Source organism: Palaemon carinicauda, chromosome 35, assembly GCF_036898095.1.
Source record: "Palaemon carinicauda isolate YSFRI2023 chromosome 35, ASM3689809v2, whole genome shotgun sequence".
In the NCBI taxonomy this organism is placed as follows: Eukaryota; Metazoa; Arthropoda; class Malacostraca; order Decapoda; family Palaemonidae; genus Palaemon; species Palaemon carinicauda.
Window position 1 is genome coordinate 44,651,169 of NC_090759.1, and position 26,912 is coordinate 44,678,080.

The 26,912-nt window shown below is 33.9% G+C and overlaps 1 protein-coding gene across 1 annotated transcript in view; it reads left to right on the top strand.

Annotated features, from left to right (window-relative positions):
- The window catches only part of LOC137627715 (protein mono-ADP-ribosyltransferase PARP12-like), a 289,451-nt gene extending 262,940 nt beyond the window's left edge, over positions 1–26,511 (top strand). Inside the window, exons 8-10 of the mRNA XM_068358969.1 lie at positions 7,478–8,009; positions 23,385–23,467; positions 23,801–26,511. Coding sequence (XP_068215070.1) covers positions 7,478–8,009; positions 23,385–23,467; positions 23,801–25,789 — 2,604 coding nt within the window. The 3' untranslated portion in view covers positions 25,790–26,511. The remainder of the gene's footprint in view (positions 1–7,477; positions 8,010–23,384; positions 23,468–23,800) is intronic.
- The last annotated feature ends 401 nt before the right edge of the window (positions 26,512–26,912 follow it).

A 26,912-nucleotide genomic window follows, 5' to 3' on the forward strand; every position in this document is an offset into this window, starting at 1 on the left:
AAGGGTTTCTTTTATGGTTAAATTGCATTCTTTCTCAGTTGAAGTTAAACTCTCTGGGCAAAAGCTCTAAGCTGAGTATAGTTATTCCAGGTCAAATCTGATCTATTGCCTTTCCAAAGATGATAGGCCTCCTGCGTCTTCAAATAAGCATGTCTACAATCATCATTGAACCATGGATTGTCCTTCACTCGGTACCTTAGTACACGAGAAGGGATACGCCTATCAATTATGCTGACTAGATTCTCGTTCAAAGGGACTACAGGATCAATGCTACTATGCAATTACGTCCAATTCAAGCCCAAAAGATCATGCAAAATCCCATTCCAGTCTGCTTGAGATTTCATATAAATCTTACTTGAGTAAGATACATCAGGGACAGGCTGCTCAGTCTTCACTACTAATGAAATCAGGGCATGATCAGATATCCCAACTGGATAACCAACCTTACTTGTTATAATGCCAGGGGAGTCAGTGTATATAAGGTCCAAGCAGTTACCAGACCTTTGAGTAACTTCACTTATGATTTGCTCACAGCCTGATTCAGAGGCAAGTCTAAAGCTCTTAAGCCATGGCGATTGGTAGGAGAAACAGAATTTAACCACTCCCTATGGTGAGCATCGAAATCCCCAACAAAGACAAAAGAAGCCTTTCTATCATCTTCTTGTATCTTAGCCATAATGATAAGAAGACAATCAAAGATCGAATAAATCCATGTCAGGACTCCAGTAGATCGATCACAAATAGAAGTTGTTAAGCGTGCCACAAACCTTCATTACCTGAATCTCATGGCATCCACATTCAAAGCAGGACTTATGAGAAGGAGGGTACTCAGTCCTAATATTCACTGCCATTCCCCTGGCCCTAGGGATGGCATTGCGTTTCAACATAACTGGCTTCTTAAAATCAGGTATAAGGAACTCAGATGAGTGCCTCATATTAGAAACCAAAGTTTCTGAGCACAAAAGAATATCACACTGTCTGGATGCAACTGTAAGGTCTTGAATATTTGCATGAAGACCACGAATATTGCAATACAGTAGACGACATTGACGAAATCTAGTACGAACTGGTCCTGGATTTTGCTCAATGTCTCCAGAGAGCATAAGAATTAATGGTGATAAAAAAGATACATCATACTTGAAAACCAAATTAACAAGAATGATAACAAGAATGAAATATGCAGAAATATAAATAAAGTGATTGATCAAACCCATAAACTATAGAAAAAAAGTCGGAAAAACTGGTCAACATGGAGGAGCCAATAAACCAAGCAAGGATAGCCACTTTAACTGAAGGGAGTACAGTAAGAATGGTTTTGAAAAGTAAAAGAAACAGATAAGGAAAAAACAACCTCTCGATAAACCAACACGCATCCATGGCCTTTCTATGAAGCCTGCCTAACACACCATTTCAAAAAAAAGGGGAAGAGAAAAAAAATAAAAAGAGAATTTAGAAATAATAAGAATATATATATAAAAGAATATAAGATAAAACAGTGTGCCCGAGTATACCCTCAAGCAAGAGAACTCTAACCCAAGACGGTAGAAGACCATGGTAACTAGGCTATGGCACTAACCAAGACTCGAGACTAGAGAACATTGGTTTGATTTTTGAGTGTCCTTCTCCTAGAAGAGCTGCATACCATAGCTAAAGAGTCTCTTCTACCCTTACCAAGGGGAAAGTAGCCACTGAACAATTACAATACTGTAATTAGCCCCTTGATTGAAGAAGAAGTGTTTGGTAATCTCCGTGTTGTTAGGTGTATGAGGAAAGACGAGAATGTGTAAAGAATAAGCCAGACTATTCGGTGTATGTGTGGCAAAGAAAAAATGAGCCTTAACCAGAGAAAAGGATCCAAAGCATTACTGTCTGGCCAATAACTCTCTAGCGGTAGTATCAACGGGTCGCTCTGACTGGGGCAGTCGTAGGTTGTGGCGGTGGAGGAGACACGCCCAGAGACTTCTGCAGAGGGGAGAGAAAAGTTTGCACCCATACAGGAAGCTCAGAACCTTTAAGTAAGATATGGGCTTCCCTTGAAGGTCCAGGAGCATGTCCCCTTGGGGGATCTTTAGAAGGAGCCTTAGTCGACGCAGAAAAGAGTCTTTGTGGCAGAGGAACGCGTTCCTTGCATGGACAAGAAGGATAATTCGGACTAATACGAACATCTGCGAACCTATTAGGAGGCTCCTTAAAACCCTCTGGAAAGGGTATCGTCCTGCCGCTGGAGGTGGTAGAAGCTGGAGGCGGAGGCGGAGGTGTTGGTACCGCACTTGCTCATGGTTCCGACACATCTGCTCGTGAACTACTCGCAGAAATCGCTGATTTGCTCGCAAAATCGCAAGTTTTGCATGTCAACGGGCACAATTTTCGCGTGTCAATGGGCGCGATTGACAAGCAGAAGTGCTCGCAACAGGAGCATTAGGAGCCATGCTAGAAGAGTAAGTTCTAACGCCTTCCTGCTGCCACAAAGAATTACCTACATCCGACGAAGTTGTCAGAGAGGGCCTCTGGGTAGGGACAACCCTGACCATTGGAGAATGTGTCACATCAGGACGTGTTTCCAAGTGTTGCATAGGTGAACGCTTTGCTAATACTCCCCAGGCAGTAAACAGCGCTGAAGCCTTAGCCGGATGCCTGTCTGAGTGACAGTCAGTCTCATGATCAGGTTTGGTCCAATGTCATTTAGGTGAAGGTTGAGTTGAGGGACTACGCGCTAATGGGCTTCGCGAACCCCTACCCCTACCTCTAGACGAGGAACATCAAAACCTTGATCGTGAATGAGCTGTTTGTGAATGGGAGCGTCTAGCTTTCATTCAAGAATGGCGCAAGCGTCGCGAATGCTTTGCATGTGAACGGGAGTGTCGTCCTCACGAGCACAAGCGTCATCCTGGTGATCTAGATCGTCGAGATCTAGAACCCAACCATCTGGACCTAGGTCTAGACTGTGTGTTCGTGGAGAGGATTGTCTCCGAGGAGAGCGTTGATCGTGAGCATGAAACTCTAGAGTACGAACGCCTTCCAGAAGAGCATTTGGAGCGTGATGACCTATGATCCATTTGATCTTCCAATCGTTGTGAATGGCGATCAGGGGAAGAATGTCCAGAAGGGCCAGGCAATGGCAAGGCTTGTCCTTTTGCATGGTGCTGGTGGTAAGAGTGCTGGTCTCTGGAAGATCATCACCTGCAACCAACGGGTTCCTGTGGGGAGAATCAGAAGGTTGGAGGTTACAGGATGATGAGGTCCCAGGATGGCGAGCAGGGTCATTGTCAGCAGGAGGCCATTGGAGGGGCGAACGCGAGCGATCACCTTGTCTATGCGTGGAAGGTCCAGGAGAAGGTGACAGGTGGACTTCACACAACTCCAGAGTGTGAGATGTTGAAGGTTCTAGAGACGGGCCCATCCTAGCACCGCACTGAAGGAAATGCAGAAATTCTTCCTTCGAAGAGGGTTCCGAAATCCCTAAGGTTTTCCACACCTGCAATACATCTGAAAAGGAGAATGGCTCCCGGCGGCTGGAGGTGAAGTTGCTCCTCTAGGGGATGCAACAACCACCCCAGTACCCTGTGAGACTCAGCATAGGGTTCAGTGCTAGCTAATGGTAGAAATTTCATTAGTTTTGCAAATGCTGTTTAGCCAGTCTCAGTTCAAAGTTGAACAGCCGCACCTGAATTGACAGGATGTACCAGCATGGTAGAGCCGAGCCAAGGAAGAGGGCGCTTCATATTAGCCTTCTAGAAGGTATACAGAATCAAATGACAAGTTAATTAAATAGTACTGGAGGAATGAACAGGTTAGTGGTAGGGTTATGACGTATCTGAGGGTGCATTTATGTTGATTAGGTGGTTAAAGAAAACGCCCTAAGCCTATAGAACAAAAGTAATGGAAGTAAGCATGTTTCCTGAAAGGAGATAGTACAAATAACTTGAAGCTTTCTGTTTGTGCCAAGAGGACACGTGTGAAAGACTAGTTAATGCAGCTGGTGATGGCTATGTTATCCTTGCTACAGACACTCCTGAATTTTATAAGTTAAAGGCAGAAGTTGATTCCCCATCAGCAAAATTAACACGTAGTAGCTGGAAAGCAGGTGAAGAAGATGCAGAAGAATCTCAGACTGAAAAAGAAGAAATCTACTTTATTTGTTACATACCAGCACAAATCAAAGATTTACGATTGGTCATGACATTGCCTTTACACAAAAAGCTGCAGCGATGTGCCATCTACCTACTAGATGAGAAGCTTCTAGCCAAGTTTACTGCTGGAGATATTGTTTCCCAGGACCATATGTATCACGCATCTTATCGGAAAGCCATACACAACAGGAAATTCTGGCAAATTTCCTATAAAATTGGAGATGATCATGTTTAGTAAAGATAAGAATTATGTGCCCATGTTTTTGCTGAGTTGAGATGTACAAAAGAGGCAAGCAGTTGACTAGAGATTGCTGCTGCTATTTTATGATGGTAGAACTTTCTTTGTACAAACAAAGACTGTAACAGTTAAATGTTGTTATTTCCTTTGTACACCAAAAATGGTTAAAACAACAGATACTCGGCTGTATCCCAAAACTGGAGGTCTTCAAAAATGAAAGAGTTCAAAGAGATATTTGGCTCGCCTACAAGGGGAAAGTGGAAGAAGCCTAGCCTCAGCATGTGACTACAATGATGCCGTAATCGTTGCCAAAGCAGCCGAAATATTTAGGGGGCGGCCCAGATGCTTGAACATGAGCAACAATGTTGGAACCTCAACAGCAGACACTACTGTAGAAGAGAATATGAACCATGAAGTTTGTTGGAATTTGTAAGTGTGGGGCAAAAGGGTGGTGATATAAAATCCCAACTTAAATATGGAACATCATCTACGGATCTAGCACTCACACAGCATTTGCATTTCAACTGTTGGAAGACTCCAGTATCTTCAACATTTACCAAACAATCCAAGTCATGAGAACTTCCGTATCCAATACACTTGGTCTCCTGGAGTTGCAAAAACCAGAAGCAATAAATTCATACATTTCATCAACAAGGAATCAGGATAAGCTACCCTAGTGTTCTTGGATTGACTAAAGGGTTCAAGGGTTGGTAGAAGCAGTTGTAGCAAGGGCTGTGAAGGAGGAAGTAGTTTGTCTCACTACACTAAGAGAAGGCTCTTTACAACTTTTGCTGTTGACAATATGGACCATGTATGACAAAAGCAGTTCATATAAAGATGTAAATAAGGCTAGACTTAATCTCTTCATAAGAAAAATTTAAGGAAAGAGCTTATGATTGTATTCCCCCTACAAGAGCTGGCCTTAGAGAGCATTGCAATAAAGCTGCCTTTCAAGCTTAGCACATTTGGAGTCAGTCATTAGTATGTCATCCAAGTTTACCCAGTCCAAGACACTAGGGATGGCAACAGATTAGTTTTGCCCGGTCTTCCTATTGGGCAGATTTGCCAGCAGTAGCAAAATCTTGCCAAGAATTGAATAAGTGTAGCTGGAAGAAGGAAATAGGTGGCACTGTGGCAGGTGCAAATGCCACAAGTCTGGATTAATTGGGCAGCTCTCGCTGCTGCATATGTTAAAACTGAATGATTACCGAATCATGATGATATCCAGCAATAGATATATACCTGTATATTTTTGGCGGCCGTACTGGAAAGATTGGTTTAGTTTATCTCTTAATGACAGCAAAACTACCAAAACCTAAATGTGCAATCCTTATATGTACAGTATGCAACTTTTATAGGCTTATGGAACGAAAATATTTGAAGCATGGGACATATTTGCCACCATTTTGGAAAAATTGTCAGTCATCTTAGAAATAGCTTCATATTAAGGTGGCCGGAGGTTGATTTTGATTTATGGGAATAGTAAGAGTTCGCATGCCAAATCTGTTTGCCCCTTTTCCCCACTACCCCGCTCCCTTAGCTTTGTTTGATCACAAGAATGATTGGTGTTTATTGTAATTTAGTGTTTATCGAATTTTCAGAATATTTTTTTTTATCTTATAAACGAGTCTGATTGCATACAGTAGGCCTATAATGATATTATATTTTTGGTAGAGTTTATCTGAGAGAGGAATAACACATTATTTCATGACTTGCTGTATCTTTATGTTTTATCAATGAATGATGTGATTTACAAACGGGTGTTTATTGAGATTAAGAAATGTGTTAATTTTATCGAACGAGCAATGATTGTGTACGTTGAGCTTATAGCTTGTCTGATCTTTTGAATGAGAGAGAGAGAGAGAGAGAGAGAGAGAGAGAGAGAGAGAGAGAGAGAGAGAGAGAGAGAGAGAGAGAGAGAGAGAGAATTGTTTCAGCCCCTAGATAGAAAACAGAAAATGAACACATATAATCTACTTCATTGTCATTCATTGGTTCTTTTATTCGTTATGGTTACTACATATATTTTGTATCGTAGTTAAAAACGTAAAGTTTAGATATGATAAATTATATATAGAAAATAAGAAATTTACTTAATGTAGGAGATGATATGGAGATTTAGGAGCAAGATCGCCTACAACATATGGTTCTGTGTATTCTGCATTCGACGAGCGCCTCCGGCTGCAGATGAATGAGTGGAGCTTGTTATACTGTATCTCTATGTTTCATCAAAATTTATATTGCATCTTATTGCATCAGATGTTTCTGTATTTTTTTAGATACTTCGGGATATTGCAGTGTACGGGAACCTCGGTCTCATAAGGGTTAACCCATCCATGTGAACTATGAACAGACCACGTGTCTATATGCATAAAGTAAACAGGAAATAAAGACCAATCTTGGTTAATGATATCAAAGGCAATCTACCCTCCTTGGCCAAAGCTGTATTCACACTTATTCCAAGACTTGGACATATTTCATTCCAAACTCTAGGAAAAGCTAACCACAGTCATTGGCATCTGGTAAAACACTGTCTTTACAACACAACTGCAGATTTTTTTTTCTCAAACTCGTAAAAAATTAAAAGCTACTGACAATTCGTAATAAACGAAGGAAGACCTATCAATCGCACTCCGTGGCTAGAGTAATTAGAAAGGAAAACAAACATCCATTTCTTTTATCATAATAATGATTAATGATAAAAACATTATATCTTAACTGTTAAGAGTTTATCATAATACGACTTATCAGCCTAGTTAACTTTCTCTTGCTGGTTCACTGACGAAAAAGCTTCTAAACAATAACTCATTGATTACGTAGGTTATAAATGAAAATTTTGTCAATATGAAGAACGACAGATGACAGGTTGTAGGTTGTAAGTTGACTAATAATGATAATGATAATATCGAAATTTACTTTTCTTTATATATGAATAACGTTAAGAAATTCTTCTATTTGAGGTCTCTTGAAATTTTACAATATATATTAAAGTGTTTTCAATTTTAATCATTTAGATTGATATAGATCATAATTCTTAATTAAGATTGCAGCAGTGCAATAGTTTTTATCTCGTTGTTTATATTACTAAGTAATATTTATCATTTTACAGATGAGCCAAAAACGCCAAAAGGAAAATCAAGAAAGTAATGAGAAAAACGGTCGGGAAAATGAAGAGAATGGACAGAAAGAAACTAAAGTAGAAAGTGACGGAATAGAAGCGATTTCCAACCGAGTGATAGAAAGTGACATTGATGAAGAGAATGAAAGTGATGGTGAAGAAATAGAAAGCGATGATGAAGAAAGAGAAAGTGATGATGAAGAAATAGAAAGCGGTGGTGAAGAGAGTGAAAGCGATGATGAAGGAAGAGAAAGTGATGCCGGAGAGGGAGAAAGTGATGATATAAAAAGTGACAGTGAAAATTTACAATACAACCAGGAAGAGAGAAAAAGTAAGCAAGTTATTACTGGAAGCGATAAGAAAGAGACAGACGTTGACAATGTACACGAAAATGTCATTATAGGAAAGGTGGGAGACATGACTGGTGCTCGTGGTGAAGGGACCAAAGACGATCTGCAACTGAGGAACAAACTTCCTATGACCGAAAATCAAGATCAAAATTCGCCAGTCACACGCAGAATGCGTAAGTCAAAAATGGTTATTTCATTTGTATACCTATTATAATACATTAGTAAATATTTATATGGACAAAGTCTAAGTAACCATGAAGCCATCAAATGGAATGTCTAAATATTTTACGCAGATATATATATATATATATATATATATATATATATATATATATATATATATATATAAGTGTGTGTGTGTGTATAAACATACGCATACACACATACATGCACACTTGGATGTGCACCATTACAGAGATTATCCACATCGCTTTCTACTTGAAGGGAGCGTATAATTGGAATCCTGTTGAATGTTCAAAATTGACTCTTGGAGGACGATGCTTACAGCTTTAGCTATTAGAAGCCTGGCGTAGTTGTATTCCTTGTGAACAATTTGTGTTACATCAATAATTTCTTTTAGGGAGGGTTTCCGTCTAGGGTACCAAAGGAAACGTATACAAACGTTGTCTATAAATTTTCATACCCAGAGATGTGTAAATCTCACAGAAAACACTACATTGGACACACTACCACGACACTGAAGACGTATTCTGGACCACAAAAATCAGGGGGCAATAAATCAACACTATATCGATGTCCATGCCCGGAATCCTTCCCTGGAAGAATTGATTTATGGAAAACATATTGTTCACAAGGGCAACAACTATGGCAGGCTTATAGTAGCTAAAGCTGTATGTATCTCCCTCCAATGGGCTAACATTGAACATTCTAGTTATACATTCCCTTCAAGCAGAAAGTGGCACGGATAATATCTAGTGGTGCAGATCCGAGCATGCATATGTGTGCGTGTGTCTGTATATATATATATATATATATATATATATATATATATATATAAATATATATATATATATATATATATATATATATATATATATATATATATATATATATATATATATATATATATATATACAGACCGGTGGTAATTTTTCAGGTTTTTTGTGTCTCCCTTTTTGTGAATTAGTATAATGATAAAACTTTTGCAAGCTGCAGGGATAGAGCATTCTTGCAGACATTTTGTGCGAAGTTCAGGAAGTTTTACTACAATGGAATCTCCTCCATATATTATTAAATCAATTGTTAGGCCATCTTCTGCTGCTTTGCCTCTTTTCATGGTTTTTAATGTTTTCGTTACTTTTCCTGTTGTTACTTTTGGTACTAGTTTAGGTGTTTCTTTGTTTCTATAGTAAAGCTATTTCTGATATCATTATTGTATAGCATTATATAGAAATCCTCTGCAGTTTTTATCACTCCATCTCTTTTGTCAATAATATTTCTATTTTCATTCTTTATAGCAATTATCTGCTCTATTCCAAATCTTCTTTTCATTAATTAGATGCTTCTTCCTTTCTTTACTTTCCTAAATTTTTGTGTGATTGTGGTTGCGAATGTGTTGGTTTTTAGGTTGTATATTCTCTTGGATAGCTCTGCTAATTATATTTCATCTCTTAGATTTTACCCTCATCTCCAATCTTTTCTTTATTAGGTTTTTGGTGGGGTTTTTTTTATACTTTTCACTGATCTTGTTTAGGAAGGTTTTCACCTATCCCTTGTGCTGAATCCAATACAAATTTTACATGCTTCCATTTCATCAGGTAGCTGGTATTACTTATTTTGTTGCTAAACTAGGACCACCATATTTTTTTTCATATTACGGAGGTGTTTTTATGTCTTAAAATTTATGAATCACCAAAAATTAACGTAAATTGTCTTTAAATATATTTCAAGAGCTTCATAAAAAAAGTTTCTATTTCTTCCTCTCTATGGGATGATGGTGGTGCATACGTCTGAATGATATTCATTTTATGCTTTTTATTTAGTTTGATATCAATCATGCAATTCTATCACAAATACTACAAAATTTTCATGTTACCTCTAAGACTTTTGGACATCACTAAGACATTGCCTATTAATTACGCGGTAAAGTAACATGAATGCTTATATATATATATATATATATATATATATATATATATATATATATATATATATATATATATATATATATATATATATATATATATATATATATACTCCATTTGTGCAATAGGATTGAGTCCGTATTAATGCAACAGTTACTTTTATACTCGAATAAACACTTTTCTAGCTTGCATGCGTCCATTTCCATACTTCTTGAATGTCAAATGAAATTTAGCGTTGTCCATTACCATTATTTCCACATGACCGAAGCATCCTATTCCACATTTTTTACTCAAACAGTTCATCTCAACAACTTCAACATGCTTTTCTTCCATACACATTCAACAGCTACAGTACGTTTTCGTAGAGAAGAGTTGGTTCAACAAGCCCTTCACACCTTCAAAATTCAGCTATTATAGCTCTTCAAATCTCTTTCAAATATTTTGCAAAATTTTTGTTACCTTCCAAGCATCACCTTATCTCTAATCTCACCGTTATCCACTATATTTACTACCAAATCCACATGGAAATAAACTTCCTTTTCTTAACTAATCATGTCAACATTCAGCTTGTCAGCTTTTTTCTGTCCATTTAATCTAACATTAAATTTTCTACTTTAGCTCAAGTTTCTCACTTTTCAAATTCGTCCACAAGATTCCCCAGTTTCACTCACTGCTGCCAGATAGTATTGCATTACATGTTAAATAGTTATGGAAACAAAATTCCATGCTTGGTTTTCATCATGAAGCCAATTTTTAATCACCCTCGACCATCCAGTATCTATATTCTCTGCCTTATAACCTCAACATTGCTCCTCTATCGATTATACCATGATGTATGTATATGATATATATATATATATATATATATATATATATATATATATATATATATATATGTGTGTGTGTGTGTGTGTGTGTGTGTGTGTACACTAATATTTATATACAGTATGTATATATATATATATATATATATATATATATATATATGGTTATCTATATATATATATATATATATATATATATATATATATATATATATATATATTTATATATATATATATATATATATATATATATATATATTTATATATATATTTATACATATATACATATATATATATATATATATATATATATATATATATATATATATATCTCTGTGTACACTAATGTTATATATCTATAATATATATAATATTATTATTATTATTAAATGCTAAGTTATATATATACATATATATCATTACGCTGGCAAATTACATAAACTCTCGAGCTCCAAATTCCCCTGATTATATTACATAAATATGTTATACTGGAAAATCAATATCCGAGTTCAGAGAAAATTATGCAACTTCCAGACGGCAATATATAAAAACCAAGAATATCCAAAGGTCTCTTATGTCGCTCAAAACAAAAATGGTTGATTGTTTTATAAAAAATATTCAAAAACAACCTCTTACTTTAATTCTTAGACAGGGATTAGGAGTAAGCACTGTTAAGAAATATGGGTTATCAAAATAATACACACTTGACAAAAATAAATATATTCTATAAAAAGTTACAACGCTAATGCAAAAAGAATTGACACCAAAATTAAGTTAGTCGAAATATTAAATCTGAACAAACCTTAGACTTTGACAAAAGAAAGATTCTTTGAAAAAAATTATACTATCACTTGCTTCACTGGAGATTAATCTATGGAAATGTTTTATTTTGATAATTAATGAAAATAGTTAACACTTTAACACTCTAATGATTAAATCCTTAATGAAATTTACATAAAACTAACTGATACACTTACGTCTTGGATCACACGAGTTAACCGAACAGTTAAGCCAAAATAAATACACTTAACAGTTGTAACAAAAATCTCACAGGGCCAGTTACGAAAATTTATATTAAACAAGAATTTAAATTATTTCAATACACTTGAAATAAAATTTAAGGTTTCATTAACGTCTGAACACATTATGCACAATATATGTTGGATAGAAATTGTTAATCCCATTTTAGAGGGCACACACTTGAAGCCCTTGAGAGGAGAGGGTGGGTGAACTTTGGCTCTTTCAAGGGAGCAGGCTGGATCTCTTCTACTGCTTACGATATCCTAGGGCTTATATACATATACATACATATATATATATATATATATATATATATATATATATATATATATATATATATATATATATATATAATATTAAAACTTCTAGATGATTCTAGATCATTCACATAGCTTGTGGGCAAGGCCTAGCAGTGTAAGGTTGCCAAAGAGAAAATTGAACAGGGGAACAAACCTTGCTCGCAAGATAGTTCTCTCTCAGCTAACTCCGGCCACCTACCCTTCGAAATATTTAAAAAAAAAAAAAGAGTAAATGTATTTCTAGAAATGTCATGTACTTTTCAACCAGGTGGAAAATATAAGAATTGCGTAATATCTCGTAAAGATATCGTAATACCTCGTATTATTACCTCATGTGTGATACAGCATACATAAAACGAGTTTACATAAGACTTATGTAATTTATATACAATTACTTAAACCTACATTACAGGAACTTACCTTACAAGCTGGCTATACATCTTTTAAATGCACAAATGAAATATACTAGACCAGCTTCGTAAGAATATATGTATATATATATATATATATATATATATATATATATATATATATATATGTATATATATATATACAGTATATGGTATGTGTATATATATATGTATATATATATATATATATATATATATATTTATATATATATTATATATATATACAGTATATATATATATACAGTGTATATATATATATATATATATATATATATATATTTACAGTGTGTATATATATATATATATATATATATATATATATATATAGGCCTATATCCCTTTCTGAGTCTGTATACCTTAACGTGATGAAATGGTTTGTGTATTGCCTTGATCAGCAAAGCTTTACAAGTCAGGGATACCCATATTAGGTTGGTTTGCTGTGAGGGATCAGATGAATATCTCCCACCATCACCAACCCGCACTGGCTAATTTGGTGATGAAAACTGGACAAACCCAGACATAAATTGAAATGTCTGAGGCCTTTGTCCTGTAGTGGACTAGAAACGGCTTCATTAGTTTTTTGTTGTTGTATATGCAATATATATATACTGTATATATATATATATATATATATATATATATATATATATATATATATACATTATTTGTGTGTTTGCTTGTGTAAACAGATAATAGCCTAATATTAATCGAATGCTTCGTAGTATTTAAATGGCTCGTCATAAATTATAAGGTTCTATCCTTTCCTAAAACTTTTAAGAAATCTTTGCAATTTGGCACCCAAAAATCAATAGAGAGTTTTTCTCAATCTGTTTACCGTCATGATAATTACTTATGCTGATATCGTAGTTTACAAAACTTGATACAATAGAGTAATGGATAGACAAAAACAATGGATCAAATTTTCCAGATGACTGACAGTAGAATGCTAAGATTATCTATGAAGCCATATGAATATCTTAGCAAATTAGAAGATTGTTGTAAGATGGAATACCTAACGGCTAGATGGTTTAAACAAGTAGTGAGAATAGGTGAAGAACAGTAAGCAGAAAGGTAGTAGATGTGGGAGAAGTTCGACGAGGACCAGCAGGAAGGTCTAAAAAGTTCAAACAACAGAGGCTGACTTTCATCTTAATTTGTTGGACAAAATGTTTTGGTCTGTTGAATTTCTTATTCCTGAACTGGATAATAATCTCTGGTACTGTCGTTCAGTTAGTTCTTTATGTATGATGCATAAGATTTATCATAATTCTGACCATCCTTTGCATTCAGATATTCCCGGACTGTACCATCCAGTACGTAGTATTAGGTATGCAGTTAATCCTAAACTCTTTCTTACTCTATCGTAAGGATCAATACTACACAGCACAGTATTCTAGAAGTTTTATTCCAGGTGTGACCTGATTGTGGAATATCTTCCTAATCTGGAGTTTGAATCAGTGAAACTTCAAAAGCTCAAACTTGCTGCAAATGCTTTTTGTTGAACAGGGTGACATAACTGTCTCTTCATAGTTTATATATGACAGATCTATTTAAACGTTGTTACTGATCATGAAGTATTATGTATTTTTTACTCATTTCTCATTTATAGCTAATTTTTCCTTTCTTCGCTGGGCCAATTTCCCTGATGAAGCTCTAAGGTCTTTTGCAACATGCTTTTCCAGTTAGGGGTTTAGTTTAGCTAGTAATAAGAGTAATAATAATAAGATTGGATGAAGACCTTCACCAATTGAAAGTTTACGCAGAAGGGGCGCAAAACAAATCTTATAATGGCAAACGATGATATAGTACTTTAACAATCATGCTGAAATAAGTTGTGCACTAATAGATGAAAGGTAATAAAGCCTAATTATTGTCAAAGATGAGCTTGGCTACCCCTAGAAATAAATGGAGCAATTAGCTTATATTTATGCTGTGTATATATATATATATATATATATATATATATATATATATATATATATATATATATATATATATATACACACACACACACACACACACACTAGTGTACCCAAATGAGGTCTAAATATTTATATATACATGCACTCAAGCGCACGCGCGCGTTCGCGCACACAGACACACACGCACACACACACACACACACACACACACGCAGATTCAACCCTTTCTACCCCTGCCTCGTTCCTAACTATACAACCCGCTGGTTCGGCAATTTGTGGATGATTGTGGCTTCCAATGTACCTCTCGGGGTACCCCATCTCACCAGGGTATGACTTCTCCTTCCCCCTACCGCTAAGCGTTACAGGAAAGAAAAATATTTAAATACATGTATAGCCAGACATGTTGATCTTTATTATATGTGGGAGGGTGAGAATAGAAATGGGGAATATGAAGGAAAATTAAGAGATTAGATCTGTATGTAGTAGAACAGAAAAATGAGGCATTTGAATAAGAAATCAGAATTTTATACATTTCATTCACATATGACAGGTCCATAATCATTCATTTTGTGTCTTTTCGTGGCCAAAGTTACCTAACTTGTATGTTCCAGATATTTGGGATATAATTTCCTCCGAAAGATTTTCAATTTGATTGTAAATAAATGAATAATTCTCTTTCCTGTATAGCGTTTTTTTATTATGGAAATGAAGTGCACATATTTATATACAGGTATTTACATACGTGCTTATATTTTATTTCTGAAATCAAGGTGGGAGATTCTAATCAAACTCCAAACTCCTAATGCATGAAAGAAAATATTTGTTTCAGTCAATTACACAATGGGGTTACAGTAGTTACAGGTCGCTGAATCAAAGAAAGGGCTATATCTAAATTTAAAAGTACCACTTCGCTAATATCACTTATTGGCCCATAGTGAAGCACTACCCAGGTGCAATGAAGGTGACTGTATTTTAACTATAAAATATATTTTTAGCGACTCTAAAGTATTTTAAAGTATTTAAAAGAGAAACTGACTTATGTTTGATGAGAAAAGTTTTATTGGCCTTTTATCAGGCTCTGAGAATTTCTCATTTTTTTATTTTAACTTTTTTCAAGAAACATAGGTTTTAAAGATAAGATTTGAATTTTTATTTAGCACAGATTTTTACCTCATATTTTTATCCATTATATTCAATATATATATATATATATATATATATATATATATATACAGTATATATATACATACATATATATATATATATATATATATATATATATACAGTATATATATACATACATATATATATATATATATATATATATATATATATATATATATATATATATATATACAGTATATATATACATATATATATATATATATATATATATATATATATATATATATTATTGTATCAATTTATTTAACATTAATATAAATATTTTTTTCTTCTCGATGCAACTCGGGACAGCTCTGTAAGAGTCGAGTTTGACTCATTGGACTGGTGAATCTTCTCCCTTTCATTAATTATAAAACGTAATCACTTAATGGTCAAGTCATGTTAAGTCATAAGGCAGGTGAGCCTTGGACCAGAAAATGGTCAAGAAAAACTGCCGTACTATCAACAAGGTAGCAACGAATTTGTTTATTCCTCCAGTAAAGTGAATACTACGATGCTGCATTTCAAACAAAGTGCTTCAGTGTTAGTTTGTATCCGTTGCTTATTTTCTATTTATTTGTTCGTGTATTTATTACTTATCCTTATTAAATTTTACATTAATCTTTCGTCGAACCTTTGGTTTTTCTCTTGTCATTGAAATACATTTTGAGCACAGGCCTGTTATCATTAGGAATTGGATCACATCCTGGAAATTTAAGACATTTGTATTATATGAATTTATTGGAAGTAATTTCCTCAGCTGTTCACTGCAGATTGAGGGAAAGGAAAACTTGAGAAAATAAATCTGTACTTACCGTCCGACCTTCTGGCTTGGTAAAACGACCTCAAAAGAATCACTGGAGACGTAGGAGGCAAATTCTTTGAAATGACACAACACCAGTAACCTTCGGAATCAACACACAGGCCAAATCTAACTAATATTTCTAAGTTCTATTTTAGAATTTCAGGTGGCAATGATAGAAAATCTCATTAAGAATTTCAATCTGTTTGTTCTATATAAATCAGAATGACCACTGAAGAAATCATTTAACAAAATTAACACTCGCAAATTTGTTTCAAATTTTTGAAAACACAAGACATGGAAAGAGTCCTCTTCCTCCTTGGAGAAACCTGAAGTCTACTGGCTTGTGAATCTCTTCACAGCAGTCTCTCTCTCTCTCTCTCTCTCTCTCTCTCTCTCTCTCTCTCTCTCTCTCTCTCTCTCTCTCTCTCTCTCTCTCATTCTTGGAACATGAAGCTTTCCATAAGATATAGGATTTGCCGTAAACAATACAAACGGTTGCACTACACATTTGCACACAATAACTCATTGTTGTCGCCCTTGTAGACAGGATCATAATCCATAAGGCGGCTTTTGATAAAATATTTCTATTTGGTTTACTTTTATTCATGATTCCACGAAAAAGGGAACATGAGGCTATTTGGACATATCCATTGGGTGCAACAGCACCAGTACAATATTGAAAGAAGTAATAGCAGTGTTGAAAGAAGCAATAGCAGTGAAGCCTCTCTCATATATTCCAACCCTGGCTGCCATTAACTTTATGTATATATATATATATATATATATATATATATATATATATATATATATATATATATATATATATATATATATATATATATGAAATAAAGTTATTGAGCTAATGGTTTACTTAAATATTGACATTTTTCAAAGAAAAATGTTTTGTTAGATAAAGACAAAAGTCATCAAGAAAATTACGCTACCTGCTAGATTGGCTGTCTGATAGTTTTTTGTTAATAGGTACTCCATATCTAATCACTATTTTGCCGATTTGGCGAACGACGACCAACTACTGGTGACGTGTCGTGCTCGTTACTGATTATTTGCATAATTACGTGTCTTTCAAGAAGTGGTCGACACTGTGCGTTACCATGGGCATGCTATCCTGTACATCCCCTGTATGATTTGTATTATTAAACTACGATATAATGTAAATCATGTTGTTCAGCAGGTACTTTAATCTCAGAAATGTTTCATAATTATGCTTGATGATATAGTCTACTTCGAGAAATTCATTTGCTTTCTGGTGTTCTTTGATACGAGCTGAAGAGCTAATACAAGGGCGTAGGAAGGGTGGTGTATTTATTTATTTTTTTTTTTTTTCCCGGGTGGAGTGGGGCTAAAGTTTGGAAAGAACTGATGGGGCTGGGGAAGTGTGTGTGTGTGTGTGTGGGGGGGGGGGGGGGGTCCTTCCTCAGGAAAAAAAAATGCGATTTCTTGGTATCTGACAGCAGATTGTAGCAACCATAAATTCATATTTCTTTTGACTATTTTAATGTAACCAATTACAATTTGCACACAATGACTATCATAAAATACCGGTAATTTACCAAAAACATACTAGCGATGTTAATTCTTTGCTATAAACCCATTCCAATATCGATCAAGTAAGGGTTTTTAGTTTTCGAAGCCTACTATGTTTTTACTTACGATTTATTGTATCTATCCTTTGTTTTTCAGATCCAATCTTATCTTTGATGATTTAACGGCATTTATATTTTCAATTTCATCTGATTTCTAGTTTACAGAAAACAATTATCAAGTGTTTTAATTGATAATCATGTCACCTGTCTTTGGTTTTAATCTATGGTGATATGGTATGAAGAAGAAAATCTCACAGAAAAGTACTCTATAGACTTAATAATTCTGCATTAGTCTCAAAAATCAAGGTTTTTAAAATCCCTTTCTATTAGCAAATGTATGTATGTATGTATGTGTATATATATATATATATATATATATATATATATATATATATATATATGTGTGTGTGTGCGTGTGTGTGTCAGCGCGCATATATGTATATATATATATATATATATATATATATATATATATATATATATATGCTGTATATGTATATACAATATGTAATTATATGAATGTAAACACACACAAATATATATATATATATATATATATATATATATATATATTTATATATATACACATATATATGTATATACAGTATGTGTGTGTGCGCGCGCACATACATGTATATATATATATATATATATATATATTTATAAGTATACTGTATATGTATATGTATATATATATATATGTATATATATATAGATATATGTGTGTGTGTAATTATATGCATGTATATATATATATATATATATACATATATATATATATATATATATATATATACATATATATATATATATATATATATATATATATAAATATATGTGTGTATGTGTAATTATATGCATGTAAACACACACACACACACACACACACACACACACACATATATATATATATATATATATATATATATATATATATGGTATAGAAAATGCCACTTTTGGAAATTGAACATTGCAACGTCAGGACCCTGTCCAGAGAAGGTCTTTCTGTGTTACTGGAAAACCGAGAATAAATATATTGGTATATAATAGGATTGAGTGAAATTAGAAGAACTGGGGAATCTCATTTAGAATTATAAGAGAACCATATATTTTGCTTCAAGAGGACACGAAAGGAACAAAGAAAATGGAATGGGTTTTCTTATTAATTGAAAATCCAGCTGGTAACATAGAAGAGTCTTATAGTATAAGTGGTAGAATTGTAGGATTGATGATCAAACTCAATAAAAAGTATGTACCAACAACATACAATACGGAGGAAGGAAGAGAAACCTTTTGTGAAGATCTGGAGATATCTTAAAAAACCATAAGACTGTATTTGTATTTATTTTGGGCGATTATTATATAAAGTAGGTCATAAGAAAAGAGGAGAGGCAGCTGTAGCGAAATTTAAAGTAAACACAAGACATGACAATTTGCCTAAAAAAAAAGACTATATAAAAGTCTCTAAAAAAAAATTTTTTTAATAAACATACAAAATGGACATGAAGAAGCTCAAGTGCAGAAACGAAGAGCGAAATATATTTTATTCTCAGTGAAAAAGTTAATTTGAATGAAGAAGTAACAGTGTTAATCAAGTTAAAGTCAAGTGGTCATAGATTTGTGAGAAGTAAAATTTGTCTATATCTAAGGAAAGAAAGAAAGAAGGTTGATATAAAAAAATAAACGCTCCTGTAATAAGAGAAAAATTATTATTAAGATTAATTATTAATAATATAATAATAATAATAATAATAATAATAATAATAATAATATTCGTTAACAGTTCGGGAGTAGACCCTCTTTTAAACACGCTTTATTGAAAGTAATTGCTGCCTCAGTGGCGTTAATTTTGTAATGTACTTTTTTTATTGTTCTTGTTACCTTTTTCTTCATTGACATAATCCTCCAGTAACAGGAAAAGGGACATATTTTCATGAGGAATTCCTTCACAATTCTTCTTTAATTTGTCAGTACACATTACAAAAGAACAGATTATTAAGTACAAAGTGTGTATTTGCCGTAGATCACTTTCACAATGGCAGTATGCACTAAGTAATGTTCACTTTATGGAAAAAAATTAAAAATTCGTAGATTTAAGTACAACAAATTCTTCAATTCAACCAGTTTCGAGCAGGGAGAAGGTTTTCTGCTCATTACCAAGAGTAAACTGTAACACAGGATGTGTTTCCAAGAGCTTACATACAGAGTCCTGCTCTTGCCATTCCGTCTGTATGTTTCTCCTGCCATTGTGAAACTGATCTACTGCAAATACATATTTTGTACTTAATAATCTGTTCTTTTGTAATGTGTACTGACATATTAAAGAAGAATTGTGAAGGAATTCCTAATGAAAATATGTCCTTTTCCCAATTACTGGAGGATTATAGCAATGAAGAAAAAAAGATAAAAAGAACAATAGAAAATGTTCATTACAAAATTAACACCACTGAGGCAGCAATTATATTCATTTACATAATATATAAAACACACACATACATACAAACGCGCGCACACACACACACACACACACACACACACACACACACATATATATATATATATATATATATATATATATATATATATATATATTTATATATATATATATATATATATATATATATATATAAAATCATGTACATATATAATTATATTCATGTGTGTATATATGTAAAATTATTTACATATAATTATATATATATATATATATATATATATATATATATATATATATATATATATATATATATATATATATATATATATATACACAATAATTCATGACTCCAATATGGAAATGTACGTGAATAAAAATCTATGTAAAGAAATTGTCTTTGAATGATAATTCTAATGAAGAATGAGTTACTAAGTATAGGCAATTTAATATCTTTGAATGTTTTCTGAGTTATAACATTTATGCAGGTTAATATTTTTCAATCTTTTCTAAAGTTAAAGATTGAAATGTAAAATGAAAAAAAAGGGGGCGGGTGGCCCATAGCCTCCTCAGCACCCCCTACTCTTACGCCCATGTATTAGAAAGGTCGATTAGGGCTTTTGAAATGTTTACAGGAAATAAGGAAACTTATGAAAAGGAATTTGGTGTCAACGCTCCTTCAGATGCGTTTAAGGAAAATATGAATGACAAGTTGATGAACGGTATAGTTTATTATATTAGAAAAGATGAACATGACAAAACTCATTTGCAGATAAATTTGCTCTACCCCAATTCGTGTGATTTTGTGGGAAATAATTGTACCTTGCAGAGCCTCTGAAGAAAAACTCCGGGACTTTACTAACATTTTCATTATGAAATTAATATCAATAAATTCTGGGATTACGTGGAAAATGTCTCGCAAAATTCTATCAACGCTGCAAAGGCTAAAGTTCCTCAAAGTGTACAGGAAGATAAAGACTCAGTATTATCAATGTTCTTTCTAATAGTTCTGCTGATGCAGAAAGGGGGGTTTTCAAGAAGGAATGTCATATACCCAGTCAGATTTGCCTCACAGTTTAAAATGGAACTAATCTTATTGTAAATACCCTGACTAGCCTCCTGTATAGCTCATAGAATGTAACACATTCGACCAAGACATGGTTCAGAAGAAACCATTCTGTTGATCACAATAGGGTAAAGAAAATGATAGATAAACACATTGATAACATTGAAGTCATTCTCTGTAAATATCGAAAGTAAATCATTTAAAAAAATATATATATATTAGAATATTCCGGTAAAGATTTTATTCGTTTTTCCACTTATCAGTTATCATAAGCTTTATAAACATTATTATGCATATATACGATTTATAAGACTATTAATGATGACTGAAAAGCACTTTAAAAAATGTGCATACTGATACATAGATATGTCTTTATGTTATCAGATTTATTACCTACTATATATAGTCCAGTCAAAGACATAATTCAGTATCGTTGTAATCATGTTTAACCTTTATTTAAGAATTTTGTTTTGGGAAATAGTTATAAGTTATAATAGATAAATTCATTTGTCATATCCAAGATCACCGTTTGAGCCTAAGCGGAGCAGATTTTACATGGTTTTGTTATAGAACCGTCCGATGAAATATTTGAATCCCACCATACACACACACTCTCTCTCTCTCTCTCTCTCTCTCTCTCTCTCTCTCTCTCTCTCTCTCTCTCTCTCTCTCTCTCTCTCTCTCTCTCTCTTTATATATATATATATATATATATATATATACATACATACATACATACATACATATATACTGTATATATATATATATATATATATATATATATATATATGCTAAACTTAATATTGTATACTGTACATGTTTCACCCAAGATTAGTTGGTAATGTAATGTAAAATAAAAGTAATAGCAGTGTTGTTCTTCTCATGGTATTAAAAGCACCTAATGTCCAGAAGCATCGAGTCGGTGGTCCCATAAACTCTACTGTCATCGAAACACAAGCGGATACTAAAGACTAAGATACATTTTAGACTTCATACAGTTGGATATTGAGCAAAAAGCAAATATATATGATACTTAATAAGTTCAAGGAGACAAGGAGAAAATTAGTGAGACAAAGAAGAAAGGGTAGGATGTGCAAGAATAGGAGGAACAATTAGTGATTGCTTTTAGGGTACTTGAAATATGGTGAGAAATTGTATTTTCTGGAGAAATGCAGCAGAGACAGAGGAATGTGTACAAGTGTCGATTAAGGGATTTTATTAAGTGATACTAGAAAGAGTTGCAATATTGAGTGCATACTTTCCATAAGATAGAGAATATAGAAGATTAGGCTATGTAAGGTCATTTAATGCAGAGGTAGGTGACATATGTAAATCACATTCTTGGTAGTTGTAGAGTTCTTGAAGGAAGTGTCGTGGGAAGTGGGTGTTGGAGTTTCATTGTTTCCAAGGGAAATTTTTTATATGAATCCAGTGTTACACTATTTTATAATTACACACGTTTGAATATATACTGTATAAAGATTTAAGTAGACATGAATTCGGAGAGATGGAAAATTCTGGGGATCAGGTTTGTAAATTAAAAAGATTTTTGGTGGGAGATTCAAAAGAGAAATTATAATTTTTGTATGGTAAATATTTTAAACACAGTAAGCCTAAATCTCGAAGTGATTATGTACAATAACATCTGAAAGGTATTGATGTCGTTATTATCAGAGACTTCAACTAAACCACTGAGTTTAAATTTTTTACTCTCAGAAGGCAGAGAATAACATCACCAGAAACTCTGAAAGATAATAGAATTAATCTTCCGTATTTGTATGTCCATAGTCTGGTGAGCGCGTTTATGGAAAGAATATGGATATTACAGAAAACATTTTATGTATCTTACTTTTCTTAAATGAAGGAAATAGTAATGCCATTTCATCATCTTTCAGGAGTGGGAATTGACAACAAAAGCCGAGATGAGGTCTTGGAAATGAGCCAGGGACCAAGATCTTTGTTCGACTTATCACTTGAAGTAAGATTACAGTTACTTTGAGTTTGCATGAAATGTTGCCTTGAAACTATCCAGTAATGTAATTACAGCATTTGGGTTAGTTAGAAATTAAACTTATGAACCATGGATTCAGAATTTGGATTTGTTAAGTCCATTTGAATTATTTTAGGAAGAAGAAGAGAGAGAAAACATAATTTAGTTACTATTCACCCAAATTCTTTTTTTACTTATGATAATGTTACGCCTGATGACAAACACAAGGTGTTCAATTGATGTAGAGTTCTCTTTTATTATATTCTAACAGTTCAGGTAGAAGGTTAGTAGATATCCTGTTAAAGTTTTTATGTCTTACAGAATGACAGAGGATCCTCAGGGAAGCATCAGAAGAAAGGTTCGAAAACAAGCCGACTCCATAATAGATTTGCAGATAAATCTTACTCAGATTTCCAGAGTCTTGATTACGGAGCTGTATCTGGGAATTATAAAGCAGATCGATGGAATGATGAGGAATTCCAAATGTTGTCGCCTCAATTTTTAGTTAATGTTTTAATTAAGTGTCCTAATTATTGTTCCAGCCTCTTATATTTTGTAGAAAACTTTTATTTCCGTTCATCCCATATAAGGAAGGTTGTAAATGAAAATAGCCACGTTTTTACAGTAGACAATGAGAGTATTATACTGCAGCCAAAGATAAAACTTTGCACAAACCATCTTAGCGTTAGTGGGTGTCAGCTCCGATTGCAATGTGGAAATCTTCATATGTGTCCGAGCTTCATTACAAATCACTGCATTGATGAAAATTGTCAGTTTGGTCACAAGTTCAAGACAAACCATAATTTGAGAAATTTGAGCGATTATCATCTTGACCACTTGTCATCATCTAAACTGAAACGATTTTTCCTACCATACGCTACATCGTCTGAAAACCCGGGATTAATAGAAATTTGTAAAGGCTACAACAAGGGTGAGTGTCAACAGAGGAACTGTGTGGCTCTTCATATCTGTAGTGATTATATGACCAACCGATTGGCTTGTCCTAATGACCACTGTCAATTAAACCATAATCTACTATCACCTGAAACTTGTTTGCTGCTGAGGAGATTTGGCATTGACAGTAATGAAGCGCCAAGGGATATTTTTGCAATGATTTTAGAGGCTAATCCTGCCATTGGGAACATAGAGGATGCCAATACAATGATTCCAGAGATTAATACCAGTCATTCCACCAGAGATGAAATCCCCAGACAAAATTTTGAGCTTGCTAATGATGATCATTCTGCCAACAGTAGTCATAGTGATACTGGTAGTATCAATGAATCTATAGCTGGATCTGTGAATGAATCTGCTGTCTCCTTGTCCATAATCCCATCTCCAATACCTATTTCTACTAGTACCTCAAGCCAAGATGCTGAAAATAACATTATCGCAGTTTCTCTTGGTACTACAGCCATCTCAGATACTATTGCTCAAGACAATAGCATCACTTCAGGAAGCAATGTAGCCTCTGAAACTAATGCTAATTCAAAGGTTGATAGCTCTGTAGTTGTTACTCAGGCGTCTGCTAATTTGCCTTTCCGTGCTCCTTCGGAAAAAGAACTAAGATTAAACATGCCTAGTTTGTGGTCCCATCATTTAGAAGGTGATGTGCGAGTTGCTGAAATCTGTTATGATTCTGTTGTTGGCATTTGCCCACGAGAACATCATAGCTGCGCTAGACTTCACTCAACGAGACATTTTCACTGGCAGGTAAGTGAAGAAAATGAGAGTTGGTTTAATCTTCAGCCATTTCAGTTTATGTGCTTAGAACGTTCTTTTTGCAATCCAGCCATAGACTCTGTATCCTTGCCACCACTGGAGGAAGATAAACTTGAATCGGCCATGAAGTTTCTGCTACTGGTAATGGGTGGAGATACATGGACGGCAAACTTTCAAGGCATGGTTCTGTTAAATTCAGATGAAACCAAAATGCTTTACCTGCGCAGGCTTTGTACAGAAATGATACCGGGAATAACTGTCAACCCTAGCATATACCACTGGTTCCTCTGTGATGACGATGGTGTTTGGACTGAGTATGGGGAGAATGAAGACAATGGAGATGATGAATATATAAATTCTGAGGTTCTTGAATGTCAGTATATGATAAATCCTAATGAATATGCACAATTCACGCTCTCCGATGGTGAATATCGATTGGATTTCAATACCATGACCCAAACCAACCTTAACACACAAGAAGTGTATGATGTTAGAAGAAGGCCAAAGCCTCACCTCCCTGAAGTAGGTGAAGGTGAGACGGATGATTTATCTGATTGGATGAGCAGAAGTTCGGATGAAGATTCATAGAGGAGAGTGAACTGCTCTATTTAGTGTTCTCTTTTTTCTTATTTATGAAGAATTTTGTATGAAAATTATCATGTACAATGTGTCAGTTGTTTTGAATGGAAACGTTTCCCATTCAAAATCTCTAAAATGAGCAATGAACGCAAAAGAAAATTATCTTTAACTTTTCAAGGTTTGAAATGTAGTTCTTAAAGAGATTCCAGCACAATGTTTTACTATCAATCAAAGCAGTGATTTTGTTTAATTTTTTTTCACCATCTATTCTTACTAACAGTATGCACCCTGGTTCCAATAAGCTTAGTTAGATATATAATACATACAATATAAAAGTCAGATTTTGTACTGCAAAAATATAGCTGTAATTACAAAACCTCTTTGAATTTTCATTTCGAAACTAGAACTAAATTTATATATATGGTTATTTACGTGAATGGTTAAGAAACACGCTATCTCAAGGTACAGAGATTAGGATTCTGGTTTTCAAATTCAGTTTGTTTAGTATATGTGAATTTTATTTATTTTTCTTTTGACCATTTTCTTGTTGATAAAAAAGCCTATATATGGCAAGTTTATTACCCCTTAAAGTGTAATGAAATTGGTATACGCTCACTAAAGTTGTCTTGATTTAATATAAAATATTATTTAATGATGAATTTTCAAGATGCTGTGTAGCTGTGTATAAGTAATGTCTGGTCAATTTTTGTTTTCTGAGGTAGTATAAAATATTACACTGTCTGATATTTTTATTCCCTAAACAACGCTAAAAAAAAGGAACTTTAAACTGAAGAAGGGGATATGCCCCCTTTTGAGAGGAGCAGTGATTTTGTATACTCCTAACAAATTAACTCACAAAGGTAAAGTGATTGTAATGAAGTTGTTACGTTGCTGTTCAGTGATGAGAGGTCTGTGCATTTACCGAAGATGTTACCATGTTGCAAGTTACTGGTTCATGGATCAGTCTTGCTCTCTAAAACTTATTTCAAGCAACATGCACATGTGCTTTGGAGCGTTCTCTCAGGATTGCTAATACTAGGAAATTATGAAAAAAATGGTTTCAACACAGAATGATATCAAACATATAACCTAAATTCTTTGAAAATCTTGCCAACGTCCCTGCCTGGCGATC